The 20,024-nt window shown below is 41.3% G+C and overlaps 1 protein-coding gene across 3 annotated transcripts in view; it reads left to right on the forward strand.

Annotated features, from left to right (window-relative positions):
* Window positions 1–19,715, forward strand: part of SLF2 (SMC5/6 complex localization factor 2) — a 40,454-nt gene extending 20,739 nt beyond the window's left edge. For all 3 annotated transcript variants that reach the window (XM_035133422.3, XM_035133423.3, XM_088670643.1), the window contains exons 8-20: window positions 421–588; window positions 1,773–1,875; window positions 5,737–5,812; window positions 6,901–7,042; window positions 7,372–7,477; window positions 8,097–8,273; window positions 9,077–9,174; window positions 9,279–9,363; window positions 10,234–10,359; window positions 11,854–11,931; window positions 13,898–13,984; window positions 14,585–14,653; window positions 17,913–19,715. In XM_035133422.3, the coding sequence (XP_034989313.2) occupies window positions 421–588; window positions 1,773–1,875; window positions 5,737–5,812; window positions 6,901–7,042; window positions 7,372–7,477; window positions 8,097–8,273; window positions 9,077–9,174; window positions 9,279–9,363; window positions 10,234–10,359; window positions 11,854–11,931; window positions 13,898–13,984; window positions 14,585–14,653; window positions 17,913–17,957 (1,360 nt within the window). In that variant the 3' untranslated portion in view covers window positions 17,958–19,715. The remainder of the gene's footprint in view (window positions 1–420; window positions 589–1,772; window positions 1,876–5,736; window positions 5,813–6,900; window positions 7,043–7,371; window positions 7,478–8,096; window positions 8,274–9,076; window positions 9,175–9,278; window positions 9,364–10,233; window positions 10,360–11,853; window positions 11,932–13,897; window positions 13,985–14,584; window positions 14,654–17,912) is intronic.
* Window positions 19,716–20,024: the final 309 nt, after the last annotated feature.

Genomic DNA, 20,024 nt, shown 5'->3' on the forward strand with positions numbered 1-20,024 from the left:
AGTGGTTTGTTTAAAACAAATCAAATCTCATATCCTGGTTTATCTAACTTTGGTTAGAACAAATCTCAGTTCCGTGAGTTCAGAAGTAACCTAGAACTGTGGATTATTCTAAAGTAAAAATGGACTTTGCACTCCTGCGCAGTGGAGGAGAGGGGAGTCAGATCATGTCCAAGACTTTCCATGTCCCCCCCCCAATCACTTAACCATGACTTAGGTCAAGGATAGGGGGCCCGTGTATTGCAAATCCCATCATGTCTAACCATTGGCTATGCTGGCTGGCTCGGATGGAAGTTGGAATCTAACAGCAACTGTTGGACATGATGTTGGCTGCTCTTGCTCTAAGTGGATAAATGTGTGGGATAACAGTTCATTAAACAGACTTTAAGGGTTATACATTACTGGTGTAATTTTGTGTTACAGAGAATTTTTAGAAAGATTTGCATTAATCAGTGATGCTATTCCTGACCAGCACCCAGGAGAAAATATATTTCATGTAGTACATACTGGGAAAATCTTCAGTCATCTTAACCTTGATTTGAGGAACTCTGGGTTTCATCCTCAAAATCCCATTGAAAAATATATTCTCGGGTAAGGATGGTTTTTAGTAATGTCCATTTTCTTAAAGTATCATACTAGCAAAATGTGTGGATAGCTATGTATGCATGCTAGTTGGTAGTTTGCCAAAATCAAAGAGTCTTCTGTCCCTAATGTATGATTGCTACCCTTATTAATCTTCAAATTGGAATTAGAGGTTGTGTTTATTGAAATGTGTCAGTCAACTTTGTGGTGCCTGTTTTAAGTGATCAGTTTGTAATTTACTTAAAAGACCACTGTAAACAGTTAAAATCTTTGGCAGGGATGTAAAGACACTTGTAATGTGCAATGGTAATAATGGTTTTAATGGTAATTATGGTTATATAATAGTTAGATAAGAGTAAAGATGCAGTAAATCTAATCTTAAAGATGGAACCTATGTAGGGAGGGAAGGAGGTCTAAGGCAGGCATCCCCAAACTGCGGCCCTCCAGATGTTTTGGCCTACAACTCCCAAGATCCCTAGCTAACAGGACCAGTGGTCAGGGATGATGGGAATTGTAGTCCAAAACATCTGGAGGGCCAAAGTTTGGGGGTGCCTGGTCTAAAGAACTCTGTATTTTAATGTTTGAAATCACTATGTTTTATATGTATATATTTCTTTCAAAAACTGAGAAAAACCTTTTAAAAAAAGTGATCAGTTTACCTTTTAGTCATGAAAAATATTGTGTACCACTTTTCAACAAGCCTAGTTATTCTTGCATCTGATTTGGCTTAAGCATCACCTGCATCATACGTCAATCTGTTAGCAAAAGCACCAGTAGTTGGCATCATATGCTTGTGCAAGAATTTCCTACGAGTCTGTCAAATGAGGCTGCAGTTCTCCTGTTAAAGCCTCTGTTATTGGGTAGAATTCAACATTTTTCTCTTGTGGTTCAGTCTGCGCAAGCATTGCAGTTTGCCAGATGGAACAATCCTTTCCTCCCCCAAATGCTTTTTTTTGGGGGGGGGTTTTCCTGACCCCTCTGAACCAATTTGTGGGGAAGGAGGGGGAAGCACCACTGAACAAGCAGAAATCCTTGTGCAGGGCTGCCACTGGAGGGGCTGATTAGGTGATCCCACCCTGTTTCCTTATATCTGATAGTTTTTTTTGTTTCAGGTGTGGTTCTTTAAATCTGAGTTTTAATGCCCATGTTAACTTTGAAAACATGAAAGTGATTCTTGGTGGTTCTTTCTGCAGATCTGGAATAACACAGCAGCTTTTTGTAATCTCTGAAGGCTTGCTTCTGTCGGCTTACCACAATTCTCCATGTCCTGTTCCCATTTTAAAATGGATGTTTCAGGTAAGATGCATCTTATTTGATGTTGCATTGGATATCTGGAAGCCTTATTAGACTGAACTTCAATTACCGTATATTCCGGCGTATAAGGCGACTGGGCGTATAAGACGACTCCCTACTTTTCCAGTCAAAATATAGAGTTTATCCCAAACTTCCAACACACACCAAATAAAAATTTTCTGTATCTATTCCTCTCCCCGCTTTTTAAATACCAGTAAATGAAGCCAAAAGAGAGACATCAGTGCTTAAATGCACAGATGTTTAAATGCACTTACTTGCAGGCATGCTAAGAACTACAGGTAGCATTTTGAACTACCGTAGATTTCATTCGGAGGGAGGGGAGGAGAGGTGGAGAGAGGGAGAAGGGGAGGGAGCGCAGCCCAGAGCCGGTTCCAGGCACGGAGGCGAGTGGGGGGGGGGAGAGAGAGAGAAAGAAAGAAGCTGCTTTCCTTCTGTGCACGCTTTATTTCCGTGCTTTTCTTTCCCCTCTTCCTGCAGGGAAATAAAGCAGCAGTTGCTTACACGCGCGTAAACGGGTGCCGCTTTCTTTCTCTGCAGGGAGGAGGGAGGGGGAGAGAGAAAGAAAGCAGCTGATTTCGGTGCTTTTCTTTCCCCTCTTCCTGCAGGGAAATCAAGCGGCAGTTGCTTACATGCGCGTAAACGGGTGCCGCTTTCTTTCCCTGCACGGAGGAGAGAGGAAAGCTCCGTGAGGGAGGAAAGCCCCGTGCATCCCCTCTTCCTGCACAGAAAGCAAGCGGCAGCTGCTTACATGCGAGTAAGCTGCTCCTGCTTTCTTTCCCTGCAGGGAGGAAAGCCCCGCGTGTCCCCTCTTCCTGCACGGAAAGCAAGCGGCAGCCGCTTACATGCGAGTAAGCTGCTCCTGCTTTCTTTCCCTGCAGGGAGGAAAGCCCCGCGTGTCCCCTCTTCCTGCACGGAAAGCAAGCGGCAGCCGCTTACATGCGAGTAAGCTGCTCCTGCTTTCTTTCCCTGGAGGGAGGAAAGCCCCGCGAAAGAAAGCGGTGCCTGCTTGCATGCGAGTAAGCTGCTGCTGCTTTCCCTACAGGGAGGAGGAGGAAGGAAAGCCCCATGCCGCGTCCCCTCTCGCTTACACGGTCGCTGCATATGGCGGGGATGCGGCTGCGGCCGTTTTTGAGCTCCCCCACCGTATGCGGCGACCGCAGAATCTTATACCCGGCGTATAAGATGGCCCCCCAACTTTTGAAAAGATTTTCCTGGGTTCAAAAGTCGTCTTATACGCCAGAATATACAGTAGTTTATACCTTCCAGTTTAGCTTTTCTACGGTAGATTGCTAATGTTCTGCATGCACACACTCCCTGGTTCCTGGAGCATGAGCTGTTGGTAAATCCTGAGAATTAGAGAGCGGGTATATAAAATAATTCTTCAGTTACAATTCATTCTGCATTAACTCCTATCTAATTTAGGAAGTGTGAGCACACTTTTAAACTAGTCACATAATGTCAGAAATGTGTAATGCCTTGCATTTCATGTTGATCACTTGCTTACCTCTTCTCTCTGCACTGCCAGCAACCTCCAGGCTATATAATAATAATAAATAATAAATTTTTATTTATACCCCGCCCTCCCCAGTCAAAAACCGGGCTCAGGGCGGCTGACACCAACAGAATTACGATAAAACATAAAAACAATTAATTAAAATACAGATTAAAATACAGTATTAAAATTTAAAGTGCAGCCTCATTTCAAGTAGGCCATAAATCCAAGCCATGAGGGAGGAAAACACGGGTCAGGCTGAGTCCAGCCCTAAGGCCAGGCGGAACAGCTCTGTCTTGCAGGCCCTGCGGAAAGATGACAAATCCCGCAGGGCCCTGGTCTCCTGGGAAAGAGCGTTCCACCAGGTTGGGGCCAGTACTGAAAAGGCCCTGGCTCTAGTAGAGGCCAATCTAGCCATCTTATGACTCGGGATCTCCAGAATATTATTATTTGTGGACCTTAAGGTCCTCCGTGGGGCATACCAGGAGAGGCGGTCCCGTAGGTACGAGGGTCCCAAGTCGCATAGGGCTTTAAAGGTCAAAACCAGCACCTTAAACCTGATCCTGTACTCCACCGGGAGCCAGTGCAGCTGGTAAAGCACTGGATGAATGTGATCCCGCGGCCGGGACCCTGTAAGGAGCCTCGCCGCGGCATTCTGCACCCGCTGGAGTTTCTGGGTCAGCTTTAAGGGCAACCCTGCGTAGAGCGAGTTACAATAGTCAAGCCTGGAGGTGATCGTCGCATGGATCACTGTGGCCAGATCGGGGCGAGAGAGGTAAGGGACCAACTGCTTGATGCGGCGGAGATGGAAAAATGCCACCTTTGCTGTGGATGCAACCTGCGCCTCCATGGAAAGGGAGGCGTCAAAGGTTACACCCAAACTCTTGGCTATTATTTCTCTCCATACTGGCACTGTTTCACGAGTCATAGGAAGGATGCCATAAGTACAGTCAAACCTCAGTTGTCGAACCTAATCCGTTCCGGAAGCCCGTTCGGCTTCAGAAATGTTCGACAACCGAGGCGCAGCTTCCGATTGGTTGGAGGAGCGTTCTGCACTCAAGCAGAAGCCGCATCAGATGTTCAGCTTCTGAGAAACGTTCTAAAACCGGAGCATTTACTTCTGGGTTTTCGGTGTTCGGGAGTTGAAACGTTCCAAAATGGAGGCATTCGGGAGCTGAGGTTTGACTCTGTACACCAAAGCTGTATTCTCCTCATGAAAGGGGATCAGATTTGAAAGCCTATTGTATCTTTACTGCCATACCAAAATAGTTTACACAAGGGAAACCATGGGATGAAATAGATTATTATATGGTTGACTTCAGACATCCCTAAAAAAGCCAAACCTTAACTCCTTTTGCAAAACAAAGTTTTGCGATTTGAACTTCCTGAGCCTTCACAGTAGATAGATTGGAGGTACTTGAGCTAAATAGGAAGGTAAAAATGGAGAATATTTTGTTTGGCTGGAGTCTTTTTAGGATGGCTCTCTTAACACTTGCAGATTTGGCAGAATTGCATCTGTGCAGCTTTGTTTAAAGATATATGCCCCACTTTTTGATTATATGCCAATTTGTAGCAGAATCCAGAGCATCCTTTCCTTTCCTTTTGTAATCCCAGAGAAACGGGTGGCTGGAACAGAGTTCTATTTGGCTGGGAAAGTAAAGAAAGCTCCCATCAGCTGCTCACTCTGTTGCGAGGCTGGTCTTCCCATTGCTATCATACCCTTCCTGTGCAAGAGGAGATGCAACCTCCCAATGATCTCCCAGCCAGTGACAGACACTAGAGCACCATTACCTTTCAGTTCTTGTATTAAAATAAGTTCTTCTAAAAGTGTTTGACTTTTTAATATGCTATCAAATGCACTTTTAGCTAATGTATATCTGAAAATTGTCAAATGATTCCATCTAGCTTTACTCTGTGAGCATGTATTTTCCTTCTTAAAAAGTTAGCATATTATTCTCTCCCACTCTCTTGTCCTTTCTCTCAAGCTTACACTTAACTTCTTTAGTTCGTTATGTATACACTTTACGGGCCTGAATACTTGTCCCCAGGAAATACCCAGGATATCTTTCAGTTTGGAAGTCAAGGATTTAAGAGTGCTGCCTTCACTTTCCCCCTTGTACAGCAAATTGGAAGAATATTTAAAAGACCAAAACTTAGAGCAGCAATGGTTATTCTTATTTGCATTAATCAACACTACAGTATTCTTAACTACTAAGACTGATTCACATTTCTGGCACATCAGATGGCATTTGTACTGTATTTCAGTAATTCTTCAACACAATGCAAGAATACAGAATATGCAAAAGTTCTAATTGTCTTAGATGACCTTCAGTTTTGTTTCAATTAAACAGATGATGTCAATTCATCCAGACATTTCAATGTCAAGAAAGATTTTGGATATGTTGATGTCATTAACAATTAAAAATGGTGAGTATTTGAAGCTAAACTTCAGGAAGAACTTGTAGTTTTTACACATTGGGAATAACTTGTAGTTTTTACAAATTGACACAAAGTCTTGCAACAGTCTTCTCCCTTTTCACATAATTCATTCAAATGTAATTTGGTTGTTTTACCATCTAATAGAATTATTTTTAGTTTAATGTGGCTCACAAGGTTCCTTGTTAGGCACAACAATCTGGTGATGAAGATTCTGCCACTTCCTAAGCTGTTCTGGCTCACGGGAATGGTGGGAAGGCCTGCTTTTCTTAATTTTTCTTCTGCCATTCCCCTTCCAGTTGTGATAGATGGGAAAGAATTAACTTACCAGCTCTAGGCTTGGATAGCTTTTGGGAGAGTATTGGGAATGAGGGACCTTAGGATTCTGCAAATCCTCAGATGTTCCTGGAATACCTTGTTTCAGGCTGTATTTTCTACAGGCATGCTGGGGAGCCTTCCTCTTCACCAATTAAGCAGCATCTAAACTGCCACATAAGGCCTCCTCAGCCACCAAATGTCAGTTGTAGAATCTCACCCTAAGCCTTGTTCACACACCCTTCTGGTACAAAATACTTACCATTGAAGTAGCAGAGTTATTAGTCCATGAGGATGTGCATTTACAAGGAAATCACATGTTGTTTGTCTTGATAAGTTGAGATTAAAAAAGAACTATATAATGAGACCATGACCGGTACCGACTATATAAATATTTCTGTATCTTTCTTGTGTTTATATGCTTATATATTTTCTGCCATCTTTCCCAGGTTAATCACACTGACAGCTTATTTGCTGCTTTGAAGATGCTGCTTTGTAGCACAGGTGTACAAGAGTGGTGGGAAAATATTAAAATAGTACCCTTTGCCTTAGAAAACACTACAGTGTCCCAAAGAACATACCATGCTCAAGTTGCATTCTGCTATTTACTTAATGCTAATGAGTCTCCTCCGCTATCTTCATAAATTAACTACTTAAAGCAGAGCTCATGTCTGAGGGAACTCCATACATTAGCACTGGTATGCTCATTGTGCTTTCTGTTCCTCTGGTTTGGGAATAAATGGCCAAGTGTTATCTCTCTGCAGCTTCAGCTAGCAACGACCAGCCAAGGCCATGGATTCCATCAATATTTGATATAGCAACTGTGCTGCTGAATATGGGTGTTCCTTTCAGTGCACTGTTTCCTCTGCAAGATTTTCAACCTACCTTTTCTGAGGATGATATAATGTAAGTGTTTAGCATCATATCAGTTTTTTCAGTGGATTCATTAGGGAACCATAGAAATATTTGCCACTTCTGTAGGGATCAGATTAGCATGTTTCTGTGGTTTGCATTTAAGTAGGGATTTCATGCTATGCTTTTATTATCTCTTCCCCCTCCCCCGATACATATTTTCCTCTGTCCTGAGACCTCAAGATGTAGACTCAAATTAAATAACATTCTAAGTTTTATGTTCTATAACGTCCTACAAATGTGTCAAGGCAGATCTTTCTAGAGTAGTTCATTTTGTCAAAGTGTAATAAATTTAATGGGGGAAATTCTTTTTTTTTTGTTAGATCTGAAATGCATGAGACTATACGGAAAAAACCAAGTGGAGACATCTTTGGAAACTCGGTTCCTATTTTTCATCTAATAGACACTAACCTTTGCAATATGTCCAAGGTGAGATAGACCCCCCCACCTTTTCCTGTTTTTGAAAGTTCTCTTGTGTAAGAGAACCATATGTGATGATTGCTGGTGATAGTCACGATTCACTTGTGCAAGTAGTTCCAGTTGTGAAGCAAAATATTTGTGTAGTGATAAAATACAGTTATGGGCAATATATCCTTCTAAGGTACTTAAAATAGGAAGTACAATCTGCTTAAGCATTTCTTGCAGCTCATTGTTTAAGGATGAGAAATTTAGTCATCCACTTAATTCTTTTGATATCAGTGGGGCTGAAAAGTACCAAATTTAGCTGTCCAAAGTGTTTACTCTTTGTAATATGGTGCATGTGTGTGTGTGTGTGTGTGTGTGTGTGTGTGTGTGTGTGTGTGTGAGAGAGAGAGAGAGAGAGAGAGAGAGAGAGAGAGAGAGAGAGAACTTAAGATGACACTGATGATACCCTCTGACCAGCAACTGTCAATCCAGCTGTAAACAAAATAAGTAGCTGGTAGATCTTGACTGTTAAAGCTTTTAAAAAAGAACTTTCTTTCAATGAGCAGTCTGTTTCTTATTGGTAGTTAGCAGAAATTGATCCCTGATAGGTTCAAGTCATTATCATCTCATTTCTCCCCTTAAGTTTCTGCGGCTCTGTATAAGCATATTCCCAGAAGGTTACACGGACAAAGAAATATTTATGTTGCTGTTGCTGCTGCTTAAACTAAGTTTGGCAAAAGAGCTGAAACAATTTCCCCTAGTGGACTTGGAATGCCTTGTTATAAAACTGCTGGAAAATATCAGAGAGTGGGATACCAAGGTAACTGCATCAATAAATGTTTAGTGTAATCTGTGTAAAATTGAGCTTAATTTTGCAAAAACCTTCAGAATTAGTGTGTTTAACCATGCCTTGAGGGAATCGCTGCTTTGGTTGAGCTCCAAAAGAAATATAATACTTTAAAATTCCAATCATTTGCTGATAAATACTACTTGTATTGGAGACACTGATTGGAAATATTCTTTTTTGTCTAAGAAGTAGTAGATGTGTTAAACTGCAGCTACAGTGGCAGTGAAGATAACACGGTAACCAATTTTTATCTCAAAAGTAAGCATAGATATTACAAGAGCACACTATTGTATCCCATAACATGTTATGGAATACTTATTAATTGGAATACCAATTCCCTCTGGAAGGAGGTATAGGGTCGTAAAGACCAGAACAAGCCACCTGAGAAATAGCTTCTATCCAAGCGATTTCAGTTTTGAATGCAGCGAAAGGTAGTCTGAGGGAGGGTCTGTATTCAGTTGTGGGGTATCAGAGTTTTAGGGGGCAAATCAGGAGGGGCATAAGAGTTTTTAGGGGGTTAATTATGTATAGGTGGGATGGGAAGTGAGTCTATATGCATTTTTGGATAATAGGCAGGTGGTTGTAAGTTTGATGTAGATTCTCAATTTTGTTGTTCTGCATGGGACAATGACAGTAAAGATTATCATATCATACCGTATTGTATTGAATTAAAGGAAAGCCACTGACTCTTGTGTGCATTGTATTGGAACTTTTAGATGTTTTTGCATTTGCTCTTAATTTCTACTAAGGAATGTTTCTCTTGTCTTTCTTGTAAGATGCCTGAGTTATGCCTCGCAATAAGTTACCTGTCCAGCCACCATCATGATCTCTTATGGCTGGTTCAGTTTGTCCCAAACTGGATGACACGAGGAAGGTAAGCCTCACTGCAATACAGTTCAATCTGCATGTTGCTTCAAAACACACAGAGAAACCACTACATTGTAGAAAATAATCTTTACTTAAATGTTATCGTTTCAGACAAGTAAGAAGGCATCTTAGCTTGGTAGTAATCTTGAAGCTTCTTAAAACCCATGTGAAAATACCCAGCAGCCATGACCAGCAGGTACTGTACAAACTCGCTTTATTAAAATATTGAGTTCTTAAGAGTTATCTTTATTACACTAATCCATGATCTTCATTGACTATTTAACTCTCCAAGCAGCTTGCATGACTTTCCTTGGGAGGGCATAAAATCCCAGAAGAACTCTTCTTTCTTTCAACCCCTTTTTCCTTTTATATTCCTTTTGTGAGCAAGGGAAACTTAGTTTTTGCTATTTACATAGAGATAACTAGGCTTCCCTCATTCAGGGTCTGAGTATATTAGCTCTTGCCAATCCTAGGGCTGCCTTCTTGAAGTCGCAGACTAAAAGAGGTGTTTGTTCCAAATGGTGTCCAGCTCCTCCTGCGCTTTAGAGGCTGACTTCAGCATCCATCAGTTCTAAAGGAAATCCTCTCTAATCTATTTGGAACATACTGCTGCTGTTCCTCTGCAAGCTTTTGAGTTGCTTCAGTGCTGTCTTGGTATTTTTATTCTATTTTTAAAATGTATGCCGTCACTTTTCTTGATAAAATAAACTCAAATTCTGTGCGCCCATCTTGTTTGGATTACCACCCAGAGCTGCTGCTCATCAGTACAACTTGACTCTGCTTGCTATTACTATCCCTCCTCTCTTTCTCATTCTCGATGACTCCCAATAAGATGTTTGCCCTGATTCATGTAACTTCAAAGTAAACTAGAACCCAAGAATTCTCAGGATTCATGAGCATGAATAAAAATTTGGGAGAGATCACATACATTAATTATCCTCCAGACTTTTGTCTTTACAAATGATTTAGGCTTGCTCTTCTTAATGGTGCCAAAAGCCAGGAAGTATTAGTAAACTGTGCTCCTCTCTAATCTGTGTGTCCCCCCCCTCTTCTTGGGATTACATAGATGTCACTCCTGTGTAAAGAACTAGTGAATATGAAACCTTCAAATCTGTTAAAGAGAATATCTGAGACAGTGGAACACCATGATGGTCTTAAAGAAGAGTCTTTTCTTCGTCAATATGAACCAGAGGTAATCTCCAGACACCATTCCTGGAAAAGCAGGGTCCCAGGGTCAAACTTAAGGCAGGCTGGGAACCAGATGGGCATTGAGTGTGTTGGTTATTTGTGTATAAGAGATGCTCATATCTCAGAAGGCAAGCATTGGCAAGGTGGGATGAAGTGAATGGATAAGAAAAGAGAAAGGGCTAAGTTTTGTGTGTGTGTGCAGGGGAGTTACTACTTTTTTATTGTATTGATTATCCTTTCGGGTAGAATAGTATAATATGCTTGAAGTTCTTTGCACAGCAGATCAACAAAGCTCCTGAGCAGATCAGCAGAGAACATACTGCTTATCTTAGCCCATCTCATTTTAGAAATTAATTAGGACAGAGTTTGTCCATGTTTTAGACTCTACCTAAAAACGTGTCTCTCTCAAGATCAAACTGATTCACATTTAGAGCCAAAAGTGAATACCAGATAACAACAATGCGTCAGTCACTCTCCCCAGCAATGTCTTCTCCTGCTAAAATGAGTGCCCAGATATCTAGATTTACATAGGTGCTGATTCCTCTGCAGCTTGTGGAACAGTCCAGGACGAGAGCTCAGCTATGTTGCACTATACAATATTGCCTTGTAAGCCTGCTTTTGGACTGTAACCTATCAAGAGGTATAGACTGGGCTGTGTTAATAAGCTTGCTTGTATTACAGCAAGCCCTAAAGCCACAATAAATAAAAGGCTTATTATTGCCTACTCATTTTTTCACCAAAGTCACATTAAACACCACTGTATTCTGGAAATTGTCCTTAATACTACCAAGGGCTGGTTCACATGTGACCACCATGTAGGTGGTACACTGGATGTCAGTTTGTGTGTTTGGGGGGGGGGGAATTGGCAGTATGTGTGATACAACTTTTTGTTATAATAGACCCTTCCACTTAGATTTTGTTGTATATGCGTTCTATATAACTTCTGGCTTCAGCAAAGACGGATTGCTCTCATTCCAGGAATACATACCTTTCACACTGCACATAGACTCTTTATTGCAAGCTGGTATTATAGATGCAAATACCTATGTAAATGCCCCATATTTGTGCTATTTGTTTGCTCAAAAAATGGTGAATGAACTGATTTACTTGTCTGGGCATATTTGCACCTAACTCCTGGTTTATTGAGGCTTTGTTGATTTTTGTTCCTTTACCTGCTGCTTAAGAACCAGTTCTTAATCAATTTATATTGATATGTGGGTAGTTGAAAGGGGTAAGACACAAGTATTGGACTACTAAGAGCAGAATGTGTAAATCTGCTGTAATCTTGCATTGTTGGTATACTTTGGTAATTGTTGAATCTCAGTGCTATTTTTAAAGCAGTGGTAAACACACTAAGATGTATAGGATTTTCAGTTTTCACTGAGCATCTGTAAAAGTTGAACTGCCTTCTTTGTGAAAACTGATTGTTTTCCCCCTTGAAGTTGGCAACATCCTTACTACTAAGAGCTAGGCTTAATACTTTCTGTTCATTTTCTAGGCATACTATCTGGCCTATGTTCTTCTTCACTTGGTCAGGGAAGCTAGCAATTCTGAGGTTACAAATTCTAATCACAGGGTAAGTAATTGATATTTTGTAAACCACTTAGAGATTGTAATACAATCAAGTGATATTTAAATGGTGTGAAATTTTTTTAAAGTTAGTGTGTATGTGCTTTATACTACAAATTCATGGAAATGGTGGTCTACTGGTTTTGGCTGGGGTTACATTCCTCATCAAGGTAAAAGGTTTGCTTTTAGATTGAACTGTGTTCATGAAGGTTCAAATATCTTCTGTAAACATTTTAATGATTTTAGCTACATGGGTTCCTAGTTTCTTTCTAGGTACAGTAAAGCCCTATATAGTGTAGGATGTTGTTGTTGTTGTTTAGTTGTTTAGTTGTGTCCGACTCTTCATGAGCATATGGACCAGAGCACGCCAGGCACTCCTGTCTTCCAATGCCTCCCACAGTTTGGTCAAACTCATGTTCGTAACTTCGAGAACACTGTCCAACCATCTCATCCTCTGTCGTCCCCTTCTCCTTGTGCCCTCAATCTTTCCCAGCATCAGGGTCTTTTCCAGGGATTTTTCTCTTCTCATGAGGTGGCCAAAGTATTGGAGCTTCAGCTTCAGGATCTGTCCTTCCAGTGAGCACTCAGGGCTGATTTCCTTCAGAATGGATAGGTTTGATCTTCTTCATGGGACTCTCAAGAGTCTCCTCTAGCACCATAATTCAAAAGCATCAATTCTTCGGCAATCAGCCTTCTTTATGCTCCAGCTCTCACTTCCATACATCACTACTGGGAAAATCATAGCTTTAACTATACGGACCTTTGTCAGCAAGGTGATGCCTCTGCTTTTTAAGATGCTGTCTAGGTTTGTCATTCCTTTTCTCCCAAGAAGCAGGCGTCTTTTAATTTCGTGACTGCTGTCACCATCTGCAGTGATCATGGAACCCAAGAAAGTAAAATCTCTCACTGGCTCCATTTCTTCCCCTTCTATTTGCCAGGAGGTGATGGGACCAGTGGCCATGATCTTAGTTTTTTTGATGTTGAGCTTCAGAGCACATTTTGCGCTCTCCTCTTTCACCCTCATTAAAAGGTTCTTTAATTCCTCCTCACTTTCTGCCATCAAGGTTGTGTCATCAGCATATCTGAGATTGTTGATATTTCTTCCGGCAATCTTAATTCCGGCTTGGGATTCATCTAGTCCAGCCTTTCGCATGATGAATTCTGCATATAAGTTAAATAAGCAGGGAGACAATATACAGCCTTGTCGTACTCCTTTCCCAATTTTGAACCAATCAGTTGTTCCATATCCAGGTCTAACTGTAGCTTCTTGTCCCACATAGAGATTTCTCAGGAGACAGATGAGGTGATCAGGCACTCCCATTTCTTTAAGAACTTGCCATAGTTTGCTGTGGTCGATACAGTCAAATGCTTTTGCATAGTCAATGAAGCAGAAGTAGATTTTTTCTGGAACTCTCTAGCTTTCTCTATAATCCAGCGCATGTTTGCAATTTGGTCTCTGGTTCCTCTGCCCCTTCAAAATCCAGCTTGCACTTCTAGGAGTTCTCGGTCCACATACTGCTTAAGCCTGCCTTGTAGAATTTTAAGCATAACATTGCTAGCATGTGAAAGGAGCGCAATTGTGCGGTAGTTGGAGCATTCTTTGGCACTGCCTTTCTTTGGGATTGGGATGTAGACTGATCTTCTCCAATCCTTCCACTTCTGAGTTTTCCAAACTTGCTGGCATATTGAGTGTAGCAGCTTACAGTGTAGGAATTACCTCTCCCAATACACAGCCTATTTTGGGGGTGTTTATTGTTCAAATCGTTAGTTTCCTCATCACCTTACGGATTTTTATAATTGGAAAGACAGGATATACCGTAACTATAAGTAACACCTAATATTTTTTAAATCATACTGTTACTGAAAATGTAGATAACAACTTGAGTTTCAGGGAAGATGTCACTTTGAAATGCTTTCCCCAGTATTTGCACATTTGATCAGGAGAAAATTAACTCTTTTAATCTCACATTTAGGAATGGCTGGTGAAACTCTGCACTGCTTTGGAAAAACATGTAAAATGTGATATTAGAGAAGATGTTAGACTGTTCTATAAAACTAAGGTGAGTAGTCTTGTACTTTTTTAATCCTCAGAAGGTAAGAGTCATTGTGAGGACACTCTGCTCCCCCTTCCTCATATGCAGGCAAATATGAGTAACCTTGCACATTTGAGGAGTTTGCTTCCATTACTCCAACACCCTAACTTGGCCAGGGCATAGGTTTTCTTTTGTGGACTTCTGATTTCAGGGCTGCTTCTCACACTTTTATTAAATTGCAAGAGTGCACTTCAGTCCTGCATTTTTAGGTCTGATGAGAATAAGGTTGAAATAGAGGATGATGTAAGCCCTAGGTATCTGATTCGTCTGTGTACCTGTATATTCTGGTGTATAAGACGACTGGGCATATAAGACGACCCCCAACTTTTCCAGTTAAAATATAGAGTTTGGGATATACTCGCCGTATAAGAAATACGACCCGGCGTATTAGACGACCCCCGACTTTTGAGAAGATTTTCTTGGGTTAAAAAGTAGTCTTATACGCAGGAATATACAGTAAGCCCACTGTGTTCATTGATGCCTACTCCCAGGTAAGAGTATGTAGGATTGCACCCTTAAGCATCCTTTCCCCCAATTGGTTTCAATCAGTTTGTTTTCTCTTTCTAGGTAAAAGACTTAGTTGCCAGAACATACAGCAAATGGCAACAAATGATTCACAGTTCTCGGCTTACTCAGGTACTATGCAGTTAAAACAGCTTTTCACATTGCTATGTGATTTACAGAAATATTGTAAGTCTTCAATGTAATGGTAATGACACAGACTTCTGGAAGGGTGTCTTTGTGGCATGTTATAATGAATAAGTTTGCTCTTCTAAGAGGTGAGTAACTCTATAGATTAGCTAATAGAAGTTTGGATGTCAAAATAATGCTTGAGGGGTATGTAGTAGTAGTAGTAGTAGTAGTAGTAGTAGTAGTAGTAATATTTATACCCCACCCTTCCCGATTTGAAAATCGGGCAGCAAATATGAAACATTAATTAAAAGCGAATATGAAACATTAATTAAAAGCGAATATGAAACATTAATTAAAAGCGGCTTAAAAAACAGCTTAGAAACAGCATAAAATACAGCATAAGTATAGCATCCATGTCAATAAAATTCAAAAAATTCAGGGTCATTTTTTTGGGGGGAACCCAGTTTAGTAAAGGTCAAGTAATCACCAGGGCTAACTGGCCAAGTTTGGTCCTGCTAGGGCCAGCAAGGAGACCAGGGAAGAGTTTAAATATGGGGTCCCAAAAGGGTTTCTTCACAGAAAAAGGAAAAGGGAGGATCAGGCTAATTCAAATTGAAGGCCAGGTGGAATAGCTCTGTCTTACAGGCCCTGCATGCATTATATATTTTTAAAAAACCATTCTGTAACAGCCTGGAATTATTCGAGAATGAAGTGTAACACATTGGCTACAGAAACAAATTAGTGCAAATGTGCCTGGAAAGATGAATGCATCACTCACGCATGCTGAAAATATAAAAGTGCAAAGGGACAGAAATTGCCTTACTAAAAAGAAATATAATGGTTAGTTAGATTACAATGCTTAGTTAGTTAAGCCTTTAAACTGGAAGTTGTGTTGATCTGTATGTCAAAGAGGACATAAATTCCAACAAGCTAGAACTCCACTAGTTTAGAACTGGGGACATACTATCATTCCCCTGACCAAAATGCCCAGGCTGATCTTGTGATGTAGAAGGAGATCAATGGGGCATCCAAAGGAAAAAGTGCTGCAGTAATGTGTGGCTTCAGTTATCTTCACATAGACTGAGTGCATCTGTATTCCAGTCATGACAAGGAGGTATCCTAAATGACTGTGTCCTAGGACATGTAACTAGCCAGATTGGTGACAACCCTGGACTTAATCTTAAAGTGGCACCCAGGACCTGCTGTGAGATATGTGTTGTTGAACCAGTTGGTAACTGTGGCCATAGTGCTACCAAATTCAACATATATGTAAGTGGACAATTGCCAAGGAAGTCCAATATAGTCACATTTTACTTCAAAAGCAGAAACTTCCCTCAAATAAGAAGTTTGGTAAAAAGGAAGCTGAAAGGGAAAGTCAACAAGGCCAAATCTCTCCAGGTGCTTGGGTTCTTTAAAACCACATTTAATAGAAGTTCAACTACAATGAATACCACAGACCAAGAAAGGTGCCACTAGGGCAAGAAGATGTCAGCATAGTTAAAGATCAGAGTCAAGGAAGCTGCTGGGAGCTAAAAGGCTTCCTTCGGAAAATGGAAGCCTTGTACAAACGAGGAGAACAAAAGGCAACACAAACTTTGGCAAAAGAAATGGAAGCAAACACTAGATGCATCGGAGAAGCATATTGCTATAAACAAATATGAGCAACAAAAAGTTATTTATTTTTATTAGAAGCTTGAGACTAGCTAAGGGAGGTGGTTTAACCCAGTGTGTGGCTGTTGTGAAAAAGGTGAATTCCATGCTGGGGATAATTAGGAAAGGAACTGAAAAGTTTCAGTGTCACAATACCATTACAGTGGAACCTCTACTTACGAATTTAATCTGTTCCGAATGCACATTCGTATGTAGAAACATTCGTAAGTTGAAACGCGGTTTCCCATAGGAATGCATTGGGAAAGGATTAATTTGTTCTGGACGCTCACCTCCCTCGCTGCCCTGCCCTGCGCTCGCCGCTGCTGCTGGATCGGGCCCTCGCCGCTGCTGCTGCTACAAGGCCGGCTCTCCTGCCTTCGGCTTCTCCGCTCAGAGCGCAGCCAGAGCCGCCATGGGTGCCCTGGCTCGGCCTCCGACGTCGCCAGGACTGCAGCTCCCATCACCCTGCCGGGAGAGGTGGTGGCGATCATAGGCGGGGTGATGGGAGTTGCAGTCCTGCCGACGTCGGAGGCCAAGCCAGGGCACCCGTGGGCGGCCGTGTGGGACTTGGGCTCACATGGACACGGTGCGGGCGGCGGCAGCGATGCGGAGCCTCTCCCGGCGGGACCAGCAGTACCGGGCGGGCGCCTAGGCCGGGGCGGCGGCGAGGGGCGGAGGGCGCTTCCTTCGCATGGCAGCTCCAGCTGCGCTTTGAGCGGAGAAGCCGAGGGCAGGAGAGGTGGCCTTGCATTAGGTTTAGGACAAGCAAAATGAAGTATTTCTATGGTATGAATTAAAATGTGTCATTCGTAGTGGTCATTAAAAGAGGATTGGACTGATTCAAGGGGAAGAAAGCTGCCATTGGCTGTTAGTCAATGATGGCTATGTGAAACCTCTAGATTCAGAGGTAGCATGCCAAAGAGAGAGAGAGAGCATAAACAGAAGAGGACTATTGACTATTGTATTGTTTTCATGTCCCCATCATGTGCTTTCTAGAGGCATCTGATTGGCCACTGTGTGGAAACTGGTGCTGGAATATATAGATACATATACATACTACACATACAGCTGACTTTCAACTTACGCTGGAGATACGTTCTGGGGATAGTATGTAAAGCCAAAATCACGTACAGTGGTACCTCGACTTACGAATGCCTCGACTTCCGAAGGTTTCGACTTACGAAGTCTGCTAACCCGGAAGTATTTTTGCTGTGCGGGCATTCTGCACCTGCGCAGAAGCGGTGCGTGCGGTTTGCGCATGTGCGAAATGGATGCTTCGACATCCAAAGGTTTCGACTTACGAAGAGCGCTGCGGAACAGATCACCTTCGTAAGTCGAGGTACCACTGTATAGTTAAAACATTGAGTTCAGTGGCAAGTGGGAGTGCCAAAGTTTTTTTCCTGGACACCCACCCCCTTTCTACCTCTGTTTTATTTATTTTTAGTATTTTTGCCAAGCACTTAAAGCTGAATGTGCACAAGTTAAATGTCCGTAAGTTGCAAGTTATCTGTACATACAGGTCTTTGGTCTTACATAGGGCTGCTATTGAATTAACTAAAGTTTTGTTATTTGGTCTAAACCAATTTTGAAGTTCAATTTATTTTTATCTTAGGGGCAGATTCATGATTTTTGGGTCCCAGAGTCTTCAAATGGATAGATTGAAGAGAATTTCAAAATGGACAGTATGGCCAAGAAAATAAAAGGATGAAGACTACAGTGTGGCCTAAGAAGAAAAATGGCAGTAATCTGGATATCACCTCCACATATTTTATATGATTCTTACTTTGTTCTTCCCTAATAACTTAACTGAACAATGTTTGTAATTAAGAATCTTTTTAACATTGGGAAGGCAGCTTTTTACTGCTTGAAAGAAGAATGTCTTATCCTGTTTAGATGGAGTTGATAAAGAGTTAATATTTTTAAAAGTAAGGGTAGTTTTTATTTTTTGTCGTGCTTGTTACTATAAAATAGAACTATTCTAATATCTCTGTTGCATTTTTCCAAAGGACAGGACTGTGTAATTCCTTCCGTGAAGCAAAATTTAGAAACCACTGTATTTGTTTTGGAATGGGCAGGAAGTGCTAAAGTGAGCCTTGTGTTTAGAAAGTGATGGGGGAGACACTTGAGCTACAGTCCTCTATGCAATTGGAAGCAAATCTCATTGGTTCCTTTGGAGCTTATTTCAAAATGAGTGTACCAAGTGTTGCAGCCTTTCACCTGTAGACACATTCAGCTGCCTAAGCAATTGCGTGTCTGTAAGCTCGACCTAGTGAGCCCAGTTTTAAGTTTTCAAGGAAGTTAAAGAGATTAATTACAGTTCATACTTGGTTTTAGACTATGCATAAAAATTACATGCTAATACCGGTACAAAATATATGTTAGTCAATAGTCTAGGGGAGTCAATGTATATAAATTCAAAGAAGAGTTTATTCTCCTGGTCATGCCACTATAGATACTATATGTGAGTTATGTGTAGATCTGAATATTTCACGGACATCTCAGCCTTAATGCCAATAAATATAAGGAGGAGAGAGATTTTCTGAATGCTTGCACTGCTATAAATGTGAATAAACAAATTGTTAGAGATCATAACAGGAATTAAAATGTTAATATAAAGAAGTAGAGATAATATAAGTCTAAGATCATTGATTTTTATGAGGAGACCCTTTTGGCATTGTGTTTAATCCTATTTATCCATTTTAAGCAGAAGTATGCAAAATAGATTGATAAAGCAAGATGGACTACTAGTCAAGGGGCAGTTCAGCACTGTTATATCCATGGGAGTTTTGTCATTGATTTTAGTGGGAGAAAGTTTGTGCCCAATTTATCATTTCACACTTTCAGTGCTGCTCAGAATTTGTTGGACCCCAACATCCCACAGGTTGAGTGGGAAATGCTACCTCAAAAGGGACTAGTTTCTTTTATTTCTTTTTTGTAATGGGGAATATTTTACAGACCCTGCATTCCACAGCCAGTGTCCAGAGATTGCAGGGAGTGTGCAAGGAGATTGCAGGTGGGGGCGTCACTGATGTTTTTTCTTTGACCTGCAGCACCTTGTGACCTAAAGGAGCAGCTTTTCCAGCCAGGGGCTACAGTGAGAAGAGAAATGGGGAAAGCCCTAATGTGCCTGCACACTGTGCATCCCTCTCTGGATCCTGTCCTATAGTTAGAAGCCTCCTTTGTTGTTCATTTGTACTTTTGAATATACTCATGTATAACTTTTTTTAAACATTTCACATTAACTTTATAAAGTACAGAATATGCCTGCTCTCCCTTTGCCACTTTACTGTATCTTGTGTATTATATGAAGAGATACTATTTGTATTACTTTTCAAACACACTTGGAATTATCCAGGTCACAGTTTAACCACTTTTTTTAATGAGACAAAAGAATAAGAATAAAGTATGAAATAACCATGTGTATCTCTAAAATTTATATGTGAATATGAATTCAGGCATTATTCCTTACACTCAAGCAAATGAGATCCTTAGCACCATACCTCTCCTGTAAGGGGACCCCTGACCATTAAGTCCAGTCGTGACCGACTCTGGGGTTGCGCGCTCATCTCGCATTATTGGCCGAGGGAGCCGGCGTATAGCTTCCAGGTCATGTGGCCAGCATGACAAAGCCGCTTCTGGCAAACCAGAGCAGCACATGGAAACGCCGTTTACCTTCCCGCTGTAGCAGTTCCTATTTATCTACTTGCATTTTGACATGCTTTTG

This window comes from Zootoca vivipara, chromosome 5, assembly GCF_965207765.1.
Source record: "Zootoca vivipara chromosome 5, rZooViv2.hap1.1, whole genome shotgun sequence".
In the NCBI taxonomy this organism is placed as follows: domain Eukaryota; kingdom Metazoa; phylum Chordata; class Lepidosauria; order Squamata; family Lacertidae; genus Zootoca; species Zootoca vivipara.